The following is a 25,833-nucleotide window of genomic DNA, read 5'->3' on the forward strand; positions in this document are numbered from 1 at the left end:
ACAGTAGGCACTAAGCAAAGCAAGATACATTGATTAGACAGCGTGTGCGTCGCTCGTACCGGAGGTAACAAAAGATACGCTTTTATCACCAGTCGTTCACACTTACGGCAAATGTTATATTTTACAAGCGCCGGTTGTGTTCTCGCGTGCTGCCTCACATGTGACCACACTGTGGATATGTATAGTCGTGCTCGGGACCAATACGAAATTACCTTTTTAAGGCCATAGCGACTAAGTGCAGTCGGCAAGCGCAAGAGTGTTCATAAATGCTCAAGCGAAAAACTCTCTGGCAATACGATGCGTCTCGTTGATATCAGTACATTACAAGTAATCGTTGAATAAGCATGAATTTGGTTAGATGGCCGACATCTACATCTTTAACCTACGTCTTTTAGATTTAGGTTATCCTCGCGTTGCAGTGGCCACTGTCGCCGACTTCTTTAAAGTCCGAGCATGGTTGTAGAAATTCGATAGGAAAGAAGCGTGTCGTATGTCTGCTCTTCGATATATTAAACTCGATCTGAATCGATGGTCTTAACTCGGAGCAAAATATTTTTTTTACATGAGCATATACCTCCGTGGCCATGTTAAGAACGTAAGAACAAGGAAAATACTTACCGTCGTGCTTACTTTTGGTTGAATTTAGTCAAGACGATGGAAAGTCGAAGTACGCAGAAAAGTGCAGGCCATGTAGTGGTTCACCAAGGACAGTGTTAACATTTTTATTGAATTTACAAGCAATGTGCACACAGTCATTTGAGCTAATGGTCATAGAAATTTAATATCGGCTAATACAATCTGTGCAATAATTATACATCGTTGGTAATTATGAGAAGCGTGCGAACAGCGCGAAAAACACAAGGACGAGACAGATGAAATGGGACTAGGGCTAGTCCCGTTTCATCTGTCTCGTCCTTGTGTTTTTCGCGCTGTTTTTTTTACTATGAATTGGTGATTATGATTGTGGCGCGAGGGCCATGCGTGGCCAAAGAGCACAATGTCTGTGGTGTTAGCAGTTACCGATGGTTACAATGATAGGATGTAATATAGCTGTAAACAGGCCTAAAATCACGCGAATAATTAAACGTCGTTAAATTGCTGAACTTAACCACTGAGTCCTTGAGGTGATGGACAAACAGCCACAGCGGAGAAACAGTCCGATGTACAAACATAAGAGTTACACAGGACAAAGATCCATGTGGCCCACTTCGACAAAGCAGTATGCTGATCCGATGCCCTACTGTGTGTGGAGTCTATGATAGCAACAATTTCTGTAAGGTTCCATGGTCCAACGACCTTGGATGTTTTAGTGCGCGTGTTTACCTGTACAAACAGCGGAGGGAGTACACAGATTGAGAAGCACGGCACTTCAAAGCGGATGCTTGCATTCATCGAAGCGAAATGATTCATAACTTCTGTAAGCGCGAAAGACACGTACGACAACGAAGAACACAGGATAAGCGCTTGTCCTGTGTTCTTCGTTGTCGTACGTGTCTTTCGCGCTTACACAAGTTATGGATCAGTACAAACTAGCCCGATCTCAGTGCCTTCTAAGAAATGATTCAGACTGGATAAATTACGAGCATGGTGGGCTAGCACCACGAACCAGCTTTATTGCAGGTCTCAAAACAGCCTTTGGGTTGACCAGAGTGTTTGATGGTTAGGGTAAACACCCACCCCTTTCCCACTTATTCACACTGTGCACTATTGCAGCGGCGTGTTGAGGTTCTAATTTGTGATGAGCGACATGCAAAAAAACAGAGGCGATGTATCAAACTCTCGCGCCCTACAAGAAAGTATACATGAAAGAAATATGTCGGAGATTAACAGACAACACCAAACGAGCACTTCAACCTTTCCCATACCAGCGTCATTATACAACAAATCCACTCAATGTGTGAAGCAATCAATCCGAGATCAGGCCACCGGTCAAAGCCAAGTAAGGAAGTGCTCTAACAGATTCCAAGGGAAGATGTCAAAGTGGTGATCACTCCGGAAACCAAACCGCCGTGATGGCGAACACAAAAATGTGGGAGCTTCACAAGCAGAGCCATCATGACCTGTCACTTAAAACATTTTGGCGGACGCAGTCAAAAATGTCAGAGGACCGAGAACTTGTATGAAAGCCTTGTTTGTGAAAGAAAGCTTTTATAACAATTTCGCTGAAACCACGAAACAACCGCACTGCACCACACTCTGAAGCCAAAGCCAAACATGTGCTTCGAATGCTAAAAACACAATGACGCTTTACAAAATATAGGTGCAATGGTCGAAATAACAGCCACAAAATCAAACGTCGGGACAAAGCCAAACAGGCTTCTACCAGTGCGACACGACGAATACTGTGCAAATAAGATCAATAAATGAAAGGCCCGAGTTCAAACCTCGGGACAAAGCCAAGCGGGCTTCTACCGATGCGATATGACGAATACTGTGCAAATAAGATCAATAATTAAGAGGCCCGAGTTCAAACCTCGGGACAAAGCCAAGCGGGCTTCTACCGATGCGATATGACGAATACTGTGCAAATAAGATCAATAAATGAAAGGCCCGAGTTCAAACCCCCGGACAAAGCCAAGCGGGCTTCTACCGATGCGATATGACGAATACTGTGCAAATAAGATCAATAAATGAAAGGCCCGAGTTCAAACCTCGGGACAAAGCCAAGCGGGCTTCTACCGATGCGATATTACGAATACTGTGCAAATAAGTTCAATAATTGAAAGGCCCGAGTTCAAACCTCGGGACAAAGCCAAGCGGGCTTCTACCGATGCGACACCACAAATACTGTGCAAATAAGATCAATAAATGAAAGGCCCGAGTTCTAACCTCGGGAGAAAGCCAAGCGGGCTTCTACCGATGCGATATGACGAATACTGTGCAAAATGAAAGGCCTGAGTTCAAACCTCGGGACAAAGCCAAGCGGGCTTCTACTGATGCGATATGACGAATACTGTGCAAATAAGTTCATTAATTGAAAGGCCCGAGATCAAACCCCCGGACAAAGCCAAGTGGGCTTCTACCGATGCGATATGACGAATGCTGTGCAAATAAGATCAATAAATGAAAGGCCCGAGTTCAAACCCCCGCACAAAGCCAAGCGGGCTTCTACCGATGCGATATGACGAATGCTGTGCAAATAAGATCAATAAATGAAAGGCCCGAGTTCAAACCTCGGGACAAAGCCAAGCGGGCTTCTACCGATGCGATATGACGAATGCTGTGCAAATAAGATCAATAAATGAAAGGCCCGAGTTCAAACCCCGGGACAAAGCCAAGCGGGCTTCTACCGATGCGATATGACGAATGCTGTGCAAATAAGTTCAATAATTGAAAGGCCTGAGTTCAAACCCCGGGACAAAGCCAAGCGGGCTTCTACCGATGCGATATGACGAATACTGTGCAAATAAGATCAATAAATGAAAGGCCCGAGTTCAAACCTCGGGACAAAGCCAAGCGGGCTTCTACCGATGCGATATGACGAATACTGTGCAAATAAGATCAATAAATGAAAGGCCCGAGTTCAAACCTCGGGACAAAGCCAAGCGGGCTTCTACCGATGCGATATGACGAATACTGTGCAAATAAGATCAATAAATGAAAGGCCCGAGTTCAAACCCCCGGACAAAGCCAAGCGGGCTTCTACCGATGCGATATGACGAATACTGTGCAAATAAGATCAATAAATGAAAGGCCCGAGTTCAAACCTCGGGACAAAGCCAAGCGGGCTTCTACCGATGCGATATTACGAATACTGTGCAAATAAGTTCAATAATTGAAAGGCCCGAGTTCAAACCTCGGGACAAAGCCAAGCGGGCTTCTACCGATGCGACACCACAAATACTGTGCAAATAAGATCAATAAATGAAAGGCCCGAGTTCAAACCTCGGGACAAAGCCAAGCGGTCTTCTACAGATACAAATCAATGAAGAATTTTGAACAAGTCAATTAAATGAAGGAAAACGCCCCGTGGTCAACCATATAAAGGGCTAAAGCCAAAGAGGTGAAGGGGGGGAGGAAGAAGTAGACGGGAAGACAGGGAGGTTGGCCAAATGCCTGAACTGTTTACAAAGGGTGTGTCCATGAACGATAGCGAACGATCACTTCGGCGCCCTATACACAACCAATATGGCCAGAAGAAAAAGTCGATACGATTCGCCACTGAACTATCGACGGGTTATGGTCGTTACCAGCCACAATGTGCACCGAATCCCGTTGAAACAAGTTCGATCTATTCACGAGACAACAAGACAGTCAGAGATTAGCTGCTGAATTAGCCGATGTGAGCAAATTAAAGTGCGCATGAACATTCAGCATCTATGCGTTGCTGCAAAAGCGCACGATGTAAATGTCCTTACCCTCACCGCCAAACTTTCACAGATCAGCTGATGAGTGAGAAATCAGTGCTTATGACAGTTCTTTGGGTCCGTATTGTTGTAACTGCTAGAGGCCCCAGCCGTTGGCTGAGCGAAGCGCAGCTCTCAACATAGGGTGGGTAGCTACACTGAATTGTTGACATTAGTGCAACATAGGATCTGGTAGGTGGTCGAGCGACGGCGACTGCAGTCTTTGCGGAGAACACCCACACGCAGCGAAGACAGTGCAGGACACCAACAAAGTCTTAGAAACGTACGAAGACTTGACTGGTCCAGAGTCCCCGGTAGAACGGTCAGGCTGGACAAAGTCGCTCTTGAGGAAATGCCACGGACGTTGCTGATGTCAATGAGCGGGCTGGACCAATCTTCTGTAGCGCGCCACACGCCAGAACACGCTGGGAGCCTGAAACGACAGGCAAGATGCGTGTTAGTGTGATTCGAGGTATCCGAAAACACAGCCGCACTATCATTCCTGCGCACAGATAAAAAAGGGAAGTCTTGACAGGAAATTTCGCTGTAGCCAGCGTTTCTGCAACTGGATGCGTCTTCGTCAAAGGAGCAAAACAACGAGGTCTCCTTGCAGAAACGTTGGCTCCGGCGACATTCCCTGTTAGAGTTGCCAGTTCCGCTTATAATAAGCGGATTTGAGCTTTTTTCACCGAGTCATTCTAGGATTTTACCATATCTTGTCGCGTTATTTTTTTCACAGCGGAGCTGTTTAAGCTTGGAAAAACTCCGTTGTCCTTAACTGGTTGAGCGAGGAGCAGCCACGTTAAGAGAAGACTGGGAACTCAACCTGGCTATGCCAAGGCACGCAAAGCGAACAAATGAGCACAGTAGTGTATAGCAAGAGGGTGGGAAAGTGAAGTGAGGGTGAGAATGAGTAATGAGAAGAGGAAGGAAATGAGGAGGGGAGAGGGTGAAGCATAGCACAGCCATGTAGAGTATAGTATAGCAAGTGATCGGGAAAGGAAGTGAGGCTGAGGAGGAGGGAAAAGAGAAGTGGTTGGGCCACTAACTCCGCTGTTTCCCCAGTCTTCGCACCACTAGTGTAGAGCTTGCGTGTCAAGGGTGGAGGACGATACTAATAGTGAAGTATTTTCCTACCGTCTGCTATAAGGTAGTGGGTATATGTCCCGTCTCCCTGGATGCCGCCGTCAGCCAAGCAGTGCAAATGTGGCAGTAAGTTCGGCCATACGACGAGTGGTGCCCCGAGGGCCTCAAGAACGTAGGCATTAGAACCAGTCTCCTGGAGCCAGCTCCATGTCTTTGTCACTGGTAGCGATGGACTCTGAGAAGCTGTAACGAAAAGTGACGGAATTTTTAAGCACGTTTAAACACAGTCACGGTAAGAGTTCTGTGAACGTGACACCTACCAACAGAATTTCACGAGTAGCAGCAATTTGCAGTCTCCCTCGATGATGCCATCAGCGAAGCAGTGCGAAGGCGGCAGTAAGTTCAGTCATGTGACGTGTGTTGCCCAGGGGACCTCAAGAACGTATACATTGGAACCAATATGAAGGAGCCAGCTCGATGTCCTTGTCACGGGTAGTAGTGGAAGGCAGACGCGGAAAAGCTGCAAAGACACACGACCGAATCGTTAAGCACATGTAAACACAGCTGCAGCGAGTTTTGCGTACGTGATATTTACCATATGGCGCTTATTGAAGACCCTCCTGCTGACAGGACTATCGGCGGTTGAATGTGGAAGTGCTGCCGACACGGCCACAGGACGGGTGCTGTTCAACGCCATCTCCCCCGTGGACTCTGACTGGACAGCCTTCGATGCACAGCTCGTTCAGGAATGGGACATCCGCCGGCCCTGGTGTATATGAATAGGTGCTAAAGCCGCTTGTTAAAAAAATGGAAATGAAAAATGCGCGCTTACACACCATGTTCAGAATAATGTGCGGCGCTCCATGGACTCCTCCTGGAAGGCCGGCGGGACTCGAAGCCTGAAAGTAAACCTCAAAACTGCATGGTAAGCATAGAAGCGTGAATAACCGGGATTATGGGAAAAACAGCGACCAGGAAAAGCAGCAATAATGTTCACTGGAATGAAAGCGCGCTGTAAGGTGAACACCACGTTCGACAGTACGGTTAACCAATGGCGAGGCAATTCCGAATGCCGTTTGCTTCCGCGAAACCACATTTCGCTCGAGCGCACTATCGCGAGCGTGCTACTCGACACGAAATAGTGGTCGCTTCACAAAAGACATTCGGAACGGGTTCGATGTCCCCGACGAAATCGAAAGAAGACACCTGTCATATCCTGCCTATCGTGTTCGCTAAGGCTGAACCTGTATGCGGCGCGCCCCCCACCCGTGCCCCGTCCTCTTCGATTCCGTCAAGGAGAAGACCCAATATGGCTGCAACAGCCGGCCACTAAAACTGGGGGCTCTCATTAGGCACCAAAACTAACTGCAACCTCGCCACTCTGGAATGCCCCTGTCATCTCATTTGCAACGTTGGGATGATACTCGCCACAACGATGGGTTCACGTGCTGGTGCTCGGATGACTGCCGTGGTCACACGTCGATGTATGGCAGCCCACAGGTACAAGGCATCTGAAACGTTTAACAAACACTCTTTAGAAACACGAACGTAGGAACAACAGGTATACTCACCGTGACAAGGTTCGCACGCGTGCGCGGGTCGTGTTCCAAGAACTCGACCAAAGCGAGCGGCGCGTTCAACCAAGTGTGCGAGGTGCGAACCACAGTAATGGACAGACTGCCCGCACACGCACATAGTGCAAGAAGGTTGACGGCCACTCACATTGGCTGCAGCAGGAAGCGCTGACCTGCAGCCCGAAGAAGTTCAGCAGCACTAACAAAGCTATCGAGCTAACGAGGCAATTCCGCATGCTGTTTGCTTCCTCGAAACCACATTTCGCTTAACAGAAAACCGCACCTCACTTCAACTCGTATCGCGCACGAAGTACCTAATCGCGAAATAGTGGTCGAGGTCGCAACGTCATTCGGAACAGGCAAATGTCCCTGACGAAATCGATAGAGGACGGCTATCAAGCTATCCTGCCTAGTGTCAGCTGCCTGCCTAACTGTGAGCTATGCCTGAAGCTATATGCATCGCCACACCAGCGACGCCAGGGGCGTAGGTATACAGAAATTTTTTTGCGGGAGGTGGGGGGTGGGGAGGGAGAGGGGGGCACCTCCTTGATCTGAAGGGCGGGCAGGACAGGCAGATGTGGTCTAGTGACCTTTTGTGCTTCGTGCCATGGCAAAAAAAAATTTCGGGGGGAGGGGGGGGGCACGGCCCGGTGTGCTGCCCCCTGGCTACGCCACTGAGCGACGCGCTCTGTCCTCTCAAATTCCGTCACGGCGAACACCCGATACGTGGCCGCAGCACGCCCAGAAAAGATTCGGGCTTAAATCTTACGACGCAACTAACCTCACGTAACTTTTTGCGAGCGTAACCAAGACGCCTGGCGCGTACCAATTCGAAAAGCTCAACTGACAGACTAAGCTGCGAACCACCCTTGCGAGCTCGGGGACTCCCTATCTTACTTGTTGACCGATGACCAAGCACTCCGGGAAGAGGGTGGTTCCACTGGTCCTCGGAGAAATGTCGACCGTGAGTCAAAGTTCTTTGACCAGGCGGCGCCAACGGTTGGTGAACACGCACAACGAAAAATGAGTCCACGGCAGGCATGACTTGCGACTTTTAAGTTCACTTCTCCGGCTTCCCCGGAGGGAGTCAATAGCGTTAGGCCTACTATGGTAACGTCGTGCCTTTGCCGAGGTTTGGAGTATTCGCAGAGCGTCACATGTATTCCAGAAGCTGGCTTGAAGGGCGAAAGTTGTCGTGCGGGAGGAACTTGAGAGTCGAAATAAATGTCCGTGGCAAATCGACCGTCACTCTTGCACATGTTGAGCAGCGGGCAGTCTCTGGTAGCAACCGAAACACACTGTCTGCAGCGGTGTCAGAAGGCTTGTCAGGCACGAGGTTTTTCGAAACGTTCCTCACATTTTCAATGTTCGGAGGTTGAAGGCAGTTCTTTCTGAGTCCGTGTAGAAGACGCACGGTAACACGAGCATGACGTCGTCAAGCGCAGCCTGTCAGTGCGTGAGGTACGACAGCAATTTGACGCAGAGCCCAGCAGCCAGACAAAGCAACCACCGCGGTCGAAGGAGGAAAACAAAATGGGGGGTCTAAGACCACGGAAAGATGCTCCCCGACGACGAAAACCAAGATCACGTGATGCTTGGCCGACAACGGTCGACGGTCGACGTGCCTGCGCATTGGTCAATCTTGTGTTTACGTCACTGTCGCAATGCGCCACGACGCCGTTATCACAGCGATCGACGCGACTGCCAATCGAGAAAAAATCTCAAGAAAAAAAAGTCGCGTCAGCATGGTTCATCCCAGTATGGAATGCTCTAGAAGCTGCTCCCGTGTTCTTTGACAGCAACTGCGTAGTTAACGCTGTCGCCTTCGTTTTATCGATGTAAAACGCCAAAAATCCGCGAAAGCGCTACATTAACCCGTGATTTTAAAAATGCGATCTGCACGTTACCTTTATTTTCCGTACTTGCGTGCAAGGAAAGGAAGGAAAACGGGAGAGGAACGACAGGGATGTTAACCAGTTTGGCATAACCGGTATGCTGCCCTGTACAGGGGGAAGGGATGGGGGAGATTGAAAGAAGAGTAAAGAGAGAAAGAGAGGGGAACACACACGCACACACATAACTTCACAGCGCGGAGCGGCAGTCTTGTGCGGTATGCGGTATCATTAAGAGTATACAGCCGCTCGGTAAGTCTGTTGTCCTTAGGAATTTGAGCAATGCCTTGGTTGCTTGAGTTCTCGATGACTTTTCAGGATGGCATTGGAGAATTGTTTCTAGTGTCATCGTTCTGTTGTGAAGACGAGCGAGAGCGAATATGAGGGATCGTCTCTGCGCAGCGTAGCGAGGACAGTCGCAGAAGATATGCTGCAAGGTCTCCTCGGTGCCGCAGGCGTCGCAAAGAGCGTCGTCGGCCATCCCTATTCGAAACGAATATGACTTCGTGAAAGCCACTCTTAGCCATAAGCGGCATAGCAGAGTGGTCTCTCTTCGGCGGAGTCCAGATGGTATTTGAAGTCGCCACAACTCGTTTAGGTGGTGTTGCCGATAGTTTTGGCTCCTTGAGGTATTCAGTGTTGAGTGCGAAATATTCTTTGCGATCCTTTGAAGCATGGCAGCAGCATCAGACCTTGAAATGGGTATAGCCTCTTCCTTGTCGCCTTGCAAAGCTGACCGAGCAGCATTATCGGTATGTTCGTTGCCAAGCACACCGCAGTGACTTGGCAACCATTGAAATGTCACTTGGTGTCTCTTCGCGAATGACGTATGAATGAGGTGTCTTATCTCGAATACCATTTGTTCGTATGGTCCACGCCGCAGGGCTGACAAGAGAGATTGTAGGGCTGCTTTGGAGTCACTAAAAATTGACCATCGCTGCGGTTGTTCGCGATTGACAACACAAAGTGCAGCGCGAAGAGCTGTGAGTTCTGCAGCCGTTGATGTTGTTGGGTGGTCGGTCTTAAAGCTAACAGTTAGACCTTTCGCTGGGACAACTACTGCTCCGGACGAACCACGGATGGTCGTTGAGCCGTCGGTGTAAATATGTATGTGGTCGGTGTATTTCTCGTGCAGTAGAAGCAGAGATAGCTGTTTCAGGACAGGCGATGACAAATCAGATTTTTTTCTTGATTCCTGAAAAGGCCTGCTTCTGGTATCCGAGAAGAATATGTTGTCGAATGTATTGCTGCAATGCAGGCTTCGGATTCACGATGGCGCTTTGACCGCGAGCGTTGCCACACGTTCCGAGTTAATTTAATTATAAGCTCTTTTACGTGTCCACAATCTCCGTATGAGGCACGCCGAAAGTGGCTGCACCCGAATAAATTTCTTTAGCGTAAATCTAAGTGTACTAGCGCACTCAAAAGAGAAGAGCAGCGCTAGTAACCAAGACCGAGATGATGGAAAGCAGGAGGACACATACAAGGCGCTGACTAACAAATCAGTTTTATTGTGTTTTCACGTGAATAGTTAAGGGAACAGTCAGTAAAAAAAATGTAGGGACTTTTCTAAGCTCGTAGACTCGGGTTCTACTCCCGGCAAAGGCGGCTGCATTTCGATGGGGGCCAAATGCAAGAACAACCGTGTATTTTGGTTTAGGTGCTCGCTAAAGAACCTTAGGCGGCCAGCATTAAAGCATAGTATACCCAGTACGTCGTGCTTCAAAAACACATTGTGGTTTTCATCCGCAAAAGCTCAGAATGACATCGAAAAAAAGGGGGATTCGACATATCATAGTAAACGGTGTTCTGTCGCATGCTGTACAAGATTTCATTTTGGTGTAGCGATATTGGCGGCACCCGGATACAATTATATCCTTTTTTGGTACGGAAATCCTTCGAAGATCTCATGCTGGCGTTGTTCTATAGTATCAGCCTAACGCTGTGCAGTCGGCAAGCAAGGGTTCGCAGTTACGCTTCTTGCAGTGTTCAGTTCTTCCATCAGTTCAGTAATTTACCGAGACCAATTCAACACGCTCGTGAAATACTCCAGCATTTTAGTTTAATTCATTCATCCATTGAGCACGTTAGGGGGGTTATACGTATGCGAACATGTCGTTGTAAATAATCCATGATAAAACTTGGCAAAGCAAACAAACGAGACACAGAAGGAGCAGGACAAAAACTTGTGTCCTGCTCCTTATGCGTCTCGTTTGTCCTCGCAGCCAAGTTTTCATAATGCATCTATACCAATTAGCCCGGCTAATTACCCTTCTGCAATAATAACAATATCTACGGTTTTGCGTGCCGGAACCACAATATGATTGTGAGGCACGCCGAAGTGCACGGATCCGGAAATTTCAACGAACTGGTGTTCCTTGAACCTGCACTGACACACGTGCACAGTACACGGGCCTCTAGCATTTCGCCTCCATCGAAATGCGGCCACCGCGACCGGCATTCGATCCCGCGACATTCGGGTCAGCGGTCATGTACATACTTGTTAATTCATAGAAATTACGAGGAAGTGCCCGAAACGAGCGAAATGAAAGGGTTGTCAGAAGGCGGTCGTATTGTCTGTTACTTGTCTTTCGTCAACTCGCTTCTTCACTTCTCAAAAGCAAAGCTAGCTGTTTAAACCGGCCGTAAAAACTTTGGTGTGTACAAAAAACTATCATCATCATGAACAGGTTATGAGCCACAGAAATTGGGCAAATCCCACTACTCACCGCTACGCACCACTGGATTAACCCAGTGATAAACACATTGGCCGCACGTTTCAGCTTCGCTGAAGCATCTGTACGGAGTGCTTCATGGGTACGTACAATGAGAGAATACTAGGGAACGGGAAAGGCAACGGTGGCTGCGAGAAGACCCCGAAGCGATGGAAGCCCTTCACGAACGACGACGTGCCCGTAAATCTATAAGAGGTGCGAATGCTCGGTTTCAGCGCGAGTTTCTGTCTCTGGAGTTTGGACATTCGTGCCGTGTCTGTGACTGTCCGTGGTTTAACTCGAACCTGTCTGCAGGGTTGCCAATGGTGGCTACTTTTCGCCAAATTGGCGAATTTGAGAGGCCCGTGGCGACCTAAAATAATGAATGGCGACATGGCGAATTTTTGGCGATTTTCGGTTTAGGTCTCCACTGAGTTATACATCCTAGGCTGAGTGTCTTCCCAACGAATGAGCGGCAACATGCTCCGTATTTTTCTTGGTCCTAGACCCACGAGTAGAATGTGCACATTACGGGTCATTCACTATGTCCGTCCTGTAACTCGTGTGTGTCTCCTCAATTCATCTAGATGGATGGATGCTATGAGCGTCCCCTTTATAACGGGGCGGTGACATGTCTGCCACCAGGCTCGAAGGATAAAAAAAGAAAAAAAAAGAAAAAAACTTCCTTGTTTCATGTTGTCCTAATGCCTTATCTACATTGATTAAATCTATGTTATTATAACAAAAAATATAAATTCACAGTCCATCTCTCTGCCTCTTAAGGCAGAATAACCTTTTTTCCCCCAATTATGCAGGAGGTACTGCAGCGTCCCCTAGCGACATTCTAGCAACATGTAAGTCAGACTGCCTTGCATACCTCAAGGCAGTGGCGGATCCAGGGGGGGGGGGCGATTGGGCGATCGCCCCCCCCAAAGCTATAAGCCAACCCAACCCCCCCCCCCCCGCTTTTCACCTCACCGAAGGCCATTTTTCAGAACGTAGAATTTTTTCAGGTGGTCGCTGTGTCCATCCCAATCCGAGACTAGGGAAGCACCCCTCACACAGCCCAGCGCTTTTGTTAAGAGCGAAACAGGCTTTCTAGAAAAGATTTCTTCTGCGTCCTGCATCTTTCAAATAGGCACCGACGAGCACAAGCCTCAACTATTTTGCTAAAGCAACTGCTGCCTTTATGGAAGCGAGCTAAAGTTTCCTCCCCACTCCCAGGGCCATCAGCTCTTCAGCAAAGCGAGGGGTCTTCAAATTCTCCCATCTTTTTCTCAGAGACAGGAGTCTGTTCTGTGTCATTCAAACTGGCATCTTTCGTCCCACCACGGCCGGGCTAGACTGCACGTGCGCGCTTGAGCGCGCACGTGCTCAACCCAACTCAATAACTCAACTCAACGTGCTCAACTTGTTCTGCACGCTTTGTGGGCCGTGGTCCCACAAAGCGTGCAGAACAAGTTACCTTTTAGTCAACCTTCAGCGGCTGGTCCAAAAAAAAAAAAAAAAAAGAAGGAAGGCAGGCAGTGGTGCTGTGAATTATATTCGCCGAAGTACCGAGCAAGCCTCCGAGAGCACGTGCGCGGGGTATAATCGAGCGCGACTCCGAAAGCTCCGTTTGACCGTTCTTAAGCCTGTTTCACATGCAGCGATTTTGCTCCAAGAGCGGAGCGGCTGCCGTCGCGGAAGCCCAAAAACAGGTTTTTTAGAGCGACCAGTGGACGCGCGATCGAGATCGCCGAAGTTGGAAAAATTCGCGAGCGGCAGAGCGGCTGCCCAAGGTCAACCAATGGGGGAGCAGTGACGCGGGGAGCACGTGACCGTAGGGATGGAGACGAGAGCAGCCGCGCGCGCCGGGAGGAACTCGCTCCGACTCGGTTTCCTAGCAGACGACATTCGCTGCAACGAGCTGGCAGTGTAGAAAACGCCGTTCTTTTCCTTTTGTTGTTCTTTACTGGGCTTCCATCAAAGCAGACAAATCGTTTGCACGTGTCATTTTGTTCTTTTGTATTTTTATCGAATCGTGACACCAACATAGGTCCGGACAGGGGGAACCTACGACACTCCGCACTTGTTCGCAGTAGACGTTTCAGTTTTTTTTTTTTTTTTTACTACTCTGGTGCAGCACGTTCGAATAGTTTACTGCTTTCTTTTTCTTTTTTTTTTTAGTGGTCACGTACCCCGAAGACGACAAATGCCGCCGCCTCTTTACTGCAGAATGTCAATAGGCAAAAAAAAAAAAAAGAGAGAGACGAGCTCCTTCACAAACCCACAATGTCGTTGACTGGGCCGCCTGCATCCGGTTGCCGGCCCATACGGCGCACCAACGCCTTGCGGCATTCGAGAGCAAAAGCCACCGAAAGCCCTGTGAAAGCTTAAAACCCCAAAAACAAATTCTTTCTTTTGCTTTTCCATGGCCAAGTGTATGGGCGTGCAACATGACTTGCGTGGTAAAAAAAGAAAGCTGGAACAGAAATAAACGTGACTACTGAAGTTGTTTAATTGCACTCTGATAAACTGCACATTTTCATCATTCAAGGTTTAGGCGCGTGAAAATCGATCACCGAAGTAGAAGGCTCGTGAAACTTGCAACCCAAGCGCACCAAAACAAGCGAGCCCGGAGAAAGGAAACCCGCGGATAACGGGCGCTTCCCACAACCATCACTGCGCATCGCAGAGGCGCGCGCCGCGCAAAAGCGGTGCATGTGAAACGAAGCCGCGTCCGAGCGTCCTGCTGCCGCTCGATCGCTGCGGGCCCCGCCGCTCGGTCGCTCGCATGTGAAACAGGCTTTAGGCTGCGGAGATAGAAAGGGCATTTTCTGGCAACACGACCGGCCAGAAAAAAAAAGGCAATGGGGAGGAGGGGGCGGGGTAACAAAGGGAGGCTTACTCCGAAACTACGTTCAAGGAATACTAGAGCTCGCCGTTGTGGGAATACTCATTTATCGAGCAGGTGGCCTGCCCTTCCCTCTTTCACCCTCCTCTTACCAACAACACTGATACGTGTTCCCCAATGTTTAGCGGAAATATGCGAAATTTTAGATAATGAAATGGCACTGAGCAATGCAACTGAGAACAAAAATAATGAGCATTTGGTTACTAACGTGAAGTTTTAAAGTTGGGCAACGCCCCCCTCCCCCTCTCCCCCCCCCCCAACAACCAACCGCCCCCCCCAAAGCAAGCGCCTGGATCCGCCCCTGCCTCAAGGCGGCATTGTTTGACTATATATAAGTTTATGGCTTTAGGAGATTTAAGCTTCTCTAAAGTTTCGTTTCTGAAGGGGCCAGACGACGGTTTGGCCGCGTCTTCCGACCATTTGTTCCGCCAAAGCTCCAACTGTTCTGAATAGCTTGGCGACTTGTTCACTGTTTCAGTTCCCAATTCAACTCGTAAAGATTGTTTTGGAATGGCGAAGAGAGGCGAATACGCGGCTATTTGTGCAATAAAAAAATATTTATTGAGACATTTTCCACTGTTCTCGGTGATCGTGTGCAATGAAAACAATTGCTATATAACATTTTACATTATCTACCTGTTCATTAATAACGCATCGGATTGACGCATGTAGATATAAGTGACTATAAGAAAGGGTCGGTGGCGTCCGGTATCATATTGGTTCAAACTGAAAAGGTCTAAGACTCACTAATGATCGGTTCCTGTAAGAATTCTTTTAATTCATATAAGAATCCTTTTAATTCATATAAGGGTACGTAAAGTTGTCTGCAAAGAACGCTTTCACGGTTTTCGCCCAAGGTTTACCAAACTTTTACCTTCAAAATGGGCGGACAGGGATGGAAGGATATCATGAACATTTCATTCATTCACTTTGCGCCACCACGCACATCTTGCGCCTAGTCGGAGAAGCAGCCCCATGCACTCCCACGGTGAAGCGGGCGATACGACTGGCATTCAGAAACGTCAATATAATTTCATGGTCTTGGATCGTACTGTATTCTACGGGGCTATACGTGAGTGGAAACATTTATTACTAGGTATGCCGCACATATCTAGAATGGCGACTTTTTTGGCGAAATTTGTAAAAACATGGCGACTTTTGGCGACTTCTTGCTCATCGTTTGGCGACATTTAATCGAAAGTCAGTGGCAACCCTGCCTGTCTGCGCTGAGAAGCAACCTAGAAACAACCTAGCATCACCTAGCTAAAGCCTAGCAACAACCTAGAAGCAGCCAGAGTAGACTTCAGAATCATCCAGCTTCGCTGTTTCGAGCATTGCGCCAACTTACTGCAAGCTTCGCCATTTTTTTTTTCTTTCAAGGAAGCATAGATAAACCGAGGGCGTCGTCTTGTCTACGTTTAACGTGTAATTGCCCGCTGGCGCTCAGATGATTCACAATCGAAGGATGTTTCTTCTTATTGTGAAGAAGTACGCGGAAAGAAATGTGAAGTATCCGACATTCATTCATTAATTCACTTGAATCTTAATCAACTCTCTTAAGCGTACTTATAATGTCCCGTTCTAAACTTTCAAATATGGACGCGTCTTATCACGACTCCCGCTTGCGGCCTGGTGAATGACAGCATATTGTTGTTTTGAATGTTTATGTAGCGTGCAACGTAATAATAATAGTTGGATAGGGTAGGGCTCCGGAAATTTAGACCGCCTGGGATTCCTTAACGTGCACCTAAATCTAACTACACGGGTCTCTAGCATCTTGCTTGCATCGAAATGCGGCCACCGCCGCCGGGAATCGATCCCGCGACCTTCAGGTTAATGTTGTAGCGGACGACCTCGTCAAAAACAGCCTGCATTGCGTCAGCAGCTGCACGCGGCGACGCACAGTTCAATTGGTTCAATTCCTTCAACAAACGCAACGCGCGGCGAGGTCCGCGGAAAGCACAATATGGCGGTCCTGAGCCCCGGATGTTGGCTCCTTGACCGGGAATCCGAGCTGCTTGCCGCACGCATCGATACGGCCGGACATCTTTTTTGTTATTCGCGTGTATCGCTCGCACGCCGCCACGAGGCCGTTATCACCGCGATCAGCACGCTGGTTGCTGTCTAAAAATAGAAACACGCGTGCAGCTTTGGAACTCTGAGTGAAGATTATTTCGCATACTTTGTCAACCATGGCGTTAGCACGGTCGCCGTCGTTTTAGTTTTAACGGCATAAGACACGCCTGCGGAACATCTCGTATTCGCGGTAGCAGCGAGCTATATATGGCCGCTATTCAGGCCACGAGCATGACTTGCAACTCGCGAGCGCGCGTCAGCACGTTCAGAGTTAATTAGATAGTCATGTTCTACGTGGGAAAAGTGCGAACTCATTAGATTGTTTTAGAATAGGATTGGTAGGTTTAGCGTTCGTTGGATACGACACGCTACTTCCGTAACTTAACGTGGGTACCCAGGAGGATAGCGTATGACGCTTGCGCAGTGGCGAAAAACGCTATAACGCAAGGCTTTGCAAGCCAAAATTTCTGTTATGAGGCACGCCGTAAGCAGATGCATCCGAATTAATGTCGACCATATCTCAATCCAAGTATACACTAGCGTTTTTGCGTATCGCGTCCATCGAACATTTGGCGGTGGCGATCTTGTTCCACAGTACCTTAGCGACAAGGCCTTGCCGTCCATTAAGCACACATCTGCATTTAGACTGCTTTTCTCTCTTCGCTGCTTGCGCTTTTCGCCTATGTCTGCACGTCAGAACGCCAACGAACTGTGGGACCTCAATTAAAAAGGAGCAAATGTTATGATTAACGTGTAAATTACACCACGAGTTTCGAGCTCACTATTTTTTTTTCATTAGCTAATGTGTTGTCGGAGTGTGGATATATATGCGGTGCTCCGTTTTATGCACACCTCTCCCAGAGTCGCCTGTTGGAGCTCTCCGACACCCTGGGCTCAAGGGGTGGCGTGTGCTTCTCGACTACGCTGGCCGTCTACCGGTACCGGCTGCACCAGGGGCTGCACGGAGCCGGAGAAAGTTGTCGGCGAATGGTCGAGACCACCTTCGGCGAGGTACGTGTCACCGCTTCGAGAATACATTGACGCCCCAGCCCTCACGTTTGTGTGTAAGAGCGGAATTGTGGTCCAAACGAAGCAGATGTTCAGGGGAAGATAAAGGCCTGAAGTGATGAGAAATTGTCGAAAGCATGGCTATCCGGCTACATTTCTCGCTCGACGACTTCTGACCGCTTGCGTGGTCTATAGTAATCCTACCCGCAGCATGGATGGATGCGAGAACGAATACCTTTGTTTCAACGACGGGACTTCTTGTGAGGGACGGAGACCTTGTCGAAGCGTTGACCCCAACAGCATTCCCTATTCGACGACTTATACGATGCGTACACTCTAAGAAAAAAATCGAGTGTTCGGAGAGCGTTTCTGCCACGGAACAATAATCGTGATCTGGCTTGCTCGCGTTTCCTTTCTCGAAAACTCGGCTTACACCACGTTCCTATCAAGAACACTGTCACGCCAGTATACCGCGCAGGCCGCTCGTGACCGAGAAGTGCCGGAACCGCGGTTATGACGCAAGGAAAGCATGCGAGGTAGATGACGATTATAGTTGCGTGACAGAAATACTCCCCAAATGCTCGACTTTTTCTTAGAGTGATATTACACTTCCACTATGTAGGCATCTTCACTTTCGGGTACTGTAAAGTATTCTGTTCTGGATGCTCAAAAATATTGCAGTGAGCATGTCTTGCGAAGCTGAGATCACAAGGAATAAGATGCAATTATTTGCGTATCCTCTAAATGTGGACAATATAGACGCTGTTGGTCTGGAAGGACCTGGGCCTCGCCGATGGTATCATTCACACATGTCTGAAAGTGTCTACCACTACAGAGCGCCAGCAAACGATGTAGCTGCAATTGTTTTTCTTTTCTTTTTTTTCCCAACAGGCATGTCCTCCGGGAGAATCTGATCGCTTGGTCGAGGTGTCCTCGATGACCTCCTATACATACAGCAAATCCCACATGCTCGCATTTGAAGATGAGCGGAGCCTCCGAATAAAGGCAAGTTATCGGCTGTCTGAAATTTACCCGGAAGCAATTCAACCACACTGCCGACATTGCGGCGGCCTGAAGGCTACCCAAAATCACATTCTTTGGGAATGCGAGGGAAACCAGCCTCCTAAAGCAATAATGCCAGATTCCTCCCTCGGGGCGTGGGAGTCACTCCTGTCATCAAATGACCATCGTATTCAGACAGAAGTTATTAAATGGGCCGAAAAGGTCGTGGCGAGCAACTTGCCCCCCCCCCCCCCCTCCCATTCGAACCACCAGCAAGCTAAATTCAACGACCTCGTTGTGCCGTCTGCCGTCAATAAAGTTGTTTCTCTCTCTCTTCGCTAAGGCTTTTTTACGAACAGGCGCATCAGGCACGATTTACAGATCAGCTAAGATTGCAGATAGGATTTGTTACAGCTCTCTGTAAGACACATTTATTTTGCAAAGCGGTCACTATCGCAGTCCATTGTGGAGTTAGACATTTAATACCTGCAAAGGGGCTTTCATAAGGGATCTCAGGTGGCTGGGAAACACGGTGTCGATACGGCTTGTTTTGGAGACTAGTAGCAACGTCCTCTCACTTTAAATACCTTTACCCCCACCCCACTCTTTGAACATTGCGGATAAAGACACTATGCCACTCTAGAACAAGTAAATTTCCTCATAGGCTGTAATTCTATTAACCTGTATTACCCTGCATAATATCCTATTAGGCAATTATCCTGTATGCTGCAATTAAACACTTATTATTCGTTATACGCAGCGTATTTACAACTTAGCGGGAAAAAAACTTTGAGGACGCTTGAGCTTCGCCTTCGAGAGTAGAACGCCATAGCGTAATCGGGCCCCGTTGCATCGCCTTTTCAACTGCTAACCCTGTAGCTTCGGTTCTCGGTACATGCCTCAACCGTGCCGCAAGGGAACGATCGTCTGCGCGCGTAACATTGGCCGTTTCAAACTATATGTCTACCCTTGAATGCCTACTGCAAGTACAGTTACGAGGAGCCCACTACGCAATAATTCTTCCTTTTGCGAATCAGCGAAGGGCTCACTACGCGTCCGTAAGGTAACACGCGAACCTACGCAGCTGCTCAGTTTGTTGATGATTTTGTTTATGATGATGATTAAATATGTCTGAGCGCTTTGTAATGGGCTGTCCTTTAACACACCCGCTCGTTGCGCAATTCTACGCTTCTACCGCGCAATATTACATGCGTTAAGGAGACTCCTCCCACTACATGACATTCATGTAGTGTTTTTTTTTTTCCGAAGCAGTTTCAAGCAATGGCGTAGCTCTGTGGTAGAACACCCGCTTGCGCGCAGAATGCCTGGGTTCGTTTCTCACTCGAACCGAAGATTTTGATTATTTTATTTGCATCTTTCTCGATTTTTCGCTCACGGACAACGCTGATTTTCGCTCACAACCAACGACGCCGACGTGGCGACACCAGAATTTCTGCGAAACGAATTTTTTTAACGCTATCCAGGGCCTTAACTAAGGGGGGAGGGGATTGAGGGGGTTCTGACACCCCCTGAAATTTTTTCATGCTTTAACTTTTCGGGTGACACTAAAATACTTGCACACCCTACAGCGACCACCACTTGCCAAAGTTAGCCGTTCTACACAAAAACAACCCCCGAAAAAAATTCCTGGGTACGCCTCTGTGTTAAAATATCAGCAACGTGTATGGCATAGGTCACTGAGAACACTGGCGTACTGCGTGCCTCGTGAACTCATAAAAATCGGGAGGACAAATGTTGATTAATTACCTTTAAAATAGATAAATAACCCACATGATTTGAACTTTCTGCACAAATCACCCATATAGTGGCACTCCATTTCTTCCCGATGCGAGGTATTTTCCGTTCATAATATTTTAAGGAAAGTAGGCACCATTGTAGACTTTCAATATTTAACGCCTCTAAACGGTCTGAAAAGCGAAGGTTTAGCCATTTAAATTCATCCACAAATTAACACACATCAGTAAGAAATTATCCTCATATTCTTTCCAACATTCCCCTCATCTCCGCACAATATGTGAAGTCCACGAATTATGTAATCTCTCCAGAAAGGTGTGTTAACCCTAGCATATACGTTTGTTAACAACTTCGCTGAAGTAGCGCTGTGAACAGTATACTCTCGCCGCGTTCTGCTTATCCGCGCAAAGCTCTCTTTTTGCCTCCCCTTGGAATCCAGTCTTTTACTCTTAATGACGAACGGCTATGTAGCGCGTAGGCAAGATAACCACTGGTCATTAAGAGTAACAGGCTGAATTCCAAGAGAAGGCAAGCGCGCCACAGGGGGAGGCAAAAAGTTAGGTGGGTAGATGAGACCAAGAAGTGTGCGGGGTTAACGTGGACGCAGCAAACACAGGACTGTGTTTATTGGCGAAACATAGGAGAGACCTTTGTCCTGCAGTGGGCGCAGTCAGGCTGCTGCTGATGATGATGATGAATCGAAAAATGGGTGATTCGCAACAAAATGCGGTTTTTGTAACAAATTACAGATGGAGACGTTCCTGAGCCGCTATCATCGTGGCTGCGTGGTGGCGTTCGGCGCTGACATGGACACTGCAACGAGCAACTGCACCGGCACCAAGCACTTCGAGCGCCTCAAAACCCTCCGCGCTCTCCTGGGAAGGACACAAGGCCCTCTTCTCTTGAACCGTAACTGAAAAACAAGAGAAGGCAGTAGAAAAAGAACTGTAATTAAAACAAGTTCTGTAACATATCAAAAGAACTCTTCCTTTGTGCGCTGCCAGATACGACCACGACGTTTTCTGACAGAAACCTCGTTTTTACAGTGCTGGGTTAATGAAAAATCTAGCCATTTCCACGCCGTGAAAGCCTTCGAACAGCGAAGCTTTTCCCATTCGTTCCCTTCAAGTCTCTTCTTTCGTTTTGTCCAGTCACTTCCAGGTCATTTCTTTGTTGTGTCTTTGTTTAGGCTCAGGTCAGGGCTCTGGTCTGCGTGGATTACCCAAGACTCTCTTTCTGCTAAGTCTTTTCCTGTCAACCCAAGACTACCATCTGCCGTTTCAGGGACAACGGCTACTCCCTCAATCCAACATTTGAAACGCCCGCCTTACGCAAGCTTCATCACGTGACGGTGACACCCCTCTCAATCTACTGCTTGAACTGCCTGCCTTAGGCTTCATAACTTGACCGCCTCTCAATCTACTTTTTGAATCACCCGCCTTACGTAAGATTCATCATGTGACCCCCATTTCAGTCGACACTCTGAATTGCCCGCCTTACGTAAGCTCCATCCCGTGACTCCCAGTGAGGAAGGCTTGGCGCCCCCAGGAGATTATTAGGTGTGAAGGGGCTGCCACCAGTGCTGCACCCTCCCCCACCCCACCTACCTTGGGTACACGCCTATGATGTACGCTGAATAACGTGAGGATCAAACTTATATGAAACTCCATGGCGTAAGGAAGGTAAGAGTATGTCCTTGTGCTAGTTGGATCGCCCAAGGAGGCGTGACCAACCTCTTCAATAAAATGCTTGCTCAGCGATTATATTGCGCCAAGAACCATGAGAATCAAACGGATATGACATTAAGGAAGGAATGAGTATAGGCCTTGTGCTCATTAGATGGCCCATATGGCGCCATCATTTACGCATGCGCCTCTAGTTGATGTCATTTCCGCAGTAGCAGGTACTCCCGCTAGTATAGCTTTCCTTTACCGCTGCTCTTCAGTCGTGAGCAGCGCTCACGGAACCCTCGCAGCACTGCATAGCATAGGCCCTATCTCCTTCAGACCGCTCCGCAGACTGAGCAATTGCATGATTCTCGCTGTTGTCATTTAAGAGGTGATCGCCACATGGATGCCAACGTCGCCAGTATAAATGGGTTAGATATGGCACATATACTCAAGCCTGGCTGTTTAGCTCAGTGGGTATCGCACTCGGCTACTGAACGAGTGGACGAAGGTTCGAACCTCACCGCAGTATTACTCGAGTAATTGGTGGTATACTTCGCATCACCGTAGAATTGAATCTGCTTTAACAGACCATAAGTGACGGAGCTCTGGTATCCCCTTTTTTTCTTTGCCGTTGAGTTACATATACCTGTTATTGATAAATGTTTTCTTTATTTCGCAATCTACGGCAACATGGGCTAAAAAAAAATAAAAGAACTGACTACGTAAATCAAAACTCACTTGACACAGTTAGATTTTAACTTTTTCTTTTGAGCCTAACCAATTCCACCAAATACCACGCAGTAGTTGCCGAGTAGAAAGTCATACGCTCCCATGTAATTAAATAGCATTCCCGGAATTAAATGCTCCCTGGTGCGTTTGCTTCACCCCACTGCAACTCGAAAAGCAGTCGAAAAAGTTGAGGCTCTTATCAGCCATGATAAGGCCCAACTTTTCTCAGACATCACGCCTACCATCGTGTACAGTATCGCATCGTTACTTATACGCATATAGCTCCATCACTGCACGGTGTGACGTCACACAAGAGTTGGGCCTTATCATGGCTGATAAGGGCCTCAACTTTTTCGACTGCTTTTCGAGTTGTATTGCGGTGGAGCATATGCGTCAGGGGACCGTTCAGCTCGGAAGGCTCTCGCACGCATCGTTACTTATACGCATACTATAGCTACATCGTTGCGCAGTGTGACGTCAGACAAAAATTGGGCCTTATCATGGCTGATAAGGGCCTCAACTTTTTCGACCGCTTTTCGAGTTGTATTGGGGGGAAGCATATGCGTCAGGGGACCCTTCAGCTCGGAAGGCTCTCGCACGCATCGTTACTTATACGCATATAGCTCCATCGTTGCACGGTGTGACGTCAGACAAAAGTTGGGCCTTATCATGGCTGATAAGGACCTCAACTTTTTTTACTGCTTTTCGAGTTGTATTGGGGTGAAGCATATGCGCCAGGGGACCCTTCAGCTCGAAAGGCTCTCGCACGCATCGTTACTTATACGCATATAGCTCCATCGCTGCACGGTGTGACGTCAGACAAAAGTTGGGCCTTATCATGGCTGATAAGGGCCTCAACTTTTTCGACCGCTTTTCGAGTTGTATTGGGGTGAAGCATATGCGTCAGGGGACCCTTCAGCTCGGAAGGCTCTCGCACGCATCGTTACTTATACGCATATAGCTCCATCGTTGCACGGTGTGACGTCAGACAAAAGTTGGGCCATATCATGGCTGATAAGGGCCTCAACTTTTTTGACTGCTTTTCAAGAGCTATTGCGGTGAAGCAAATATCAGAGGAACCTTTAGCTGAAAATCTCGGAATATCTGGCTCGGTGCACCCGGTTAATAGGTCTCACTAATTGCCAAATACCTAACAAAGGAGGGATCTACATTCCTAAAGGTATGGTCACCCATTCTTTGAAAAAAGAAACTTGAATGTTAAACAAAAAGAGTACTTTGGCATAGGCCTAGTGGTCCCGTGCCAACTAATTTGGTTACCCTCAATAGCGTTAATACCAAAGCTTCGCACTGGCGAGCACCAGAGTGGAAGCGCGCTCGTACCTATTTTACTGGTGGGTTCTCGGCGGCATATTTCTCTGCCTATCACAGCAACGGTGAATGCTCCGCTAATACGCCAATGCTGCGGTGGGTTAATATACGCCCAGAGGACTTCCTACAACCTCATCAGGCAAACTTTTGAGACCGTGAAAGGTCAGAGCACTCCTCTGCCCACTAGAAAAAGAAAACAAACAAAAAAACCGATGAGCTTGCAGCCATCCCTGGGAATCGAACCTACGACCTGCCGCATTGGAAGCGGACGCTCAAGGATTTCGCCACCTGAGCGATAAACACGTTCCCAAAAACTGTTCACGCCATCAATTTTATCACAATGCGACAAAAAAATTAGAAATCGAAAATGACAAGCTTTCCAAAGCCTTCTTGGTCAAATAAACATCCTCAATGAATTTTATTTGAATTGGACGAAACATTGAAAAATACAATAATACAAGGTTTACCAAGGCTGTATAGGCTTACCCTTTTGCTCAAACTCCTACTCTCAATGAATTTTATTTAAATTGGGCGAACCATTGAAAAATATAAGAATACAAGGTTTCCAAAGCCTTACCTTCTTGCTCAATTTACCGCCCTCAATAAATTTTATTTAAATTAGACGAACCATTGAAAAATAAAAAAAAATTCAAGGTTTCCAAAGGCTATAGTTTACCTTTTTGCTCAAAATACCACCATCAATTAATTTTATTCAAATTGGACGAAACATTGAATATAAAAATACAAGGTTTCCAAAGGCTATAGGCTTACCTTTTTGATCAAATTACCACCCTCAACTTTATTTAAATAAGATGAAACATTGAATATAAAAATATAAGGTTTCCAAAGGCTATATGATTGCCTTTTTGCTCAAATTACCACCCTCAATTTTGGTGATGTGAAAGCCTTCCGAATTTCGCATAACGTCGTCTCAGTGTTGCTTGTCAGATAATTTATTCTGAGAGTATCATTTCTTGTTTCAGTACCAAATTTGGTTTTGATAGTATGGCTTTGATAGTTTATATATTAAACAAAGGCGTTTGTGTTAGGTGTCCGAAGCTCAATATGATTGCTGCAATTTTTGTTCTATATGCGGCTCCAGAAATTTTGCTAAATGTTGTATGTTTGCATGTATTCTCTTGTAATATTGCACTATGTATGAATATCTGAGTAATGAGTACTTACTCCATGAAAGGTATATTTCACGTTAAAAATATTTTCAGACCACTGAAGTTTCTAAATTTCCGCACAAAAATTACAAATTTGAGAAAATCTTCATTTTGGTCCATATTGAGACGCAATGGTGCACCAATTAAAAGTTAACTTTATACCTTCATCTAAAGAAAATAAATAGCTCTTCTTTTATGGCAAGTTTTATTATTACATTTTTTTAAGGAGGAAAATAATTTTTGAGGTCCCCATTGCCGTCAGTGGGGAACACTGATGACGAAGCTGCCATATGGCGTAATGGAAAGATAGCCATCAGTAGGGAACTTCAAAAATTACTTAATTCCTTAAAATAAAAATGTAATAAAAAGACTTGCCATATGAGAATAACTATTTGCTTTTGAGGTATAAAGCTGAGTTTTAATTGGAGCAACATGTGGTGTAAATTGCATCTCAATGTGGACCAAAATGAAGATTTTCAGTGGTCTTGCAATATTTCGAACGCAACATATACCTTCCGTATTGTACGTATTAATTACTTGGGTATTCATACATAGTGCAATAATACAAGGGAATAAATGCAAACCGA

At 47.2% G+C, this 25,833-nt stretch overlaps 1 protein-coding gene and 1 long non-coding RNA gene across 2 annotated transcripts in view; one reads left to right on the plus strand and one right to left on the minus strand.

The window, feature by feature from the left end:
• Nucleotides 1-21,318, plus strand: part of LOC125759045 (uncharacterized) — a 35,028-nt gene extending 13,710 nt beyond the window's left edge. Inside the window, exons 9-11 of the mRNA XM_049417258.1 lie at nt 17,446-17,595; nt 18,484-18,597; nt 21,099-21,318. Coding sequence (XP_049273215.1) covers nt 17,446-17,595; nt 18,484-18,597; nt 21,099-21,266 — 432 coding nt within the window. The 3' untranslated portion in view covers nt 21,267-21,318. The remainder of the gene's footprint in view (nt 1-17,445; nt 17,596-18,483; nt 18,598-21,098) is intronic.
• On the minus strand, nt 958-4,204 carry LOC125759046 (uncharacterized). The gene is made up of 3 exons (XR_007416648.1): nt 3,441-4,204; nt 1,569-2,829; nt 958-1,412 (listed from the first exon to the last, which is right to left on the minus strand). It is a non-coding gene; the product is annotated as an uncharacterized LOC125759046 (long non-coding RNA).
• Nucleotides 21,319-25,833: the final 4,515 nt, after the last annotated feature.

The sequence above is a fragment of the Rhipicephalus sanguineus genome, chromosome 6 (genome assembly GCF_013339695.2).
Source record: "Rhipicephalus sanguineus isolate Rsan-2018 chromosome 6, BIME_Rsan_1.4, whole genome shotgun sequence".
Lineage (NCBI taxonomy): Eukaryota > Metazoa > Arthropoda > Arachnida > Ixodida > Ixodidae > Rhipicephalus > Rhipicephalus sanguineus.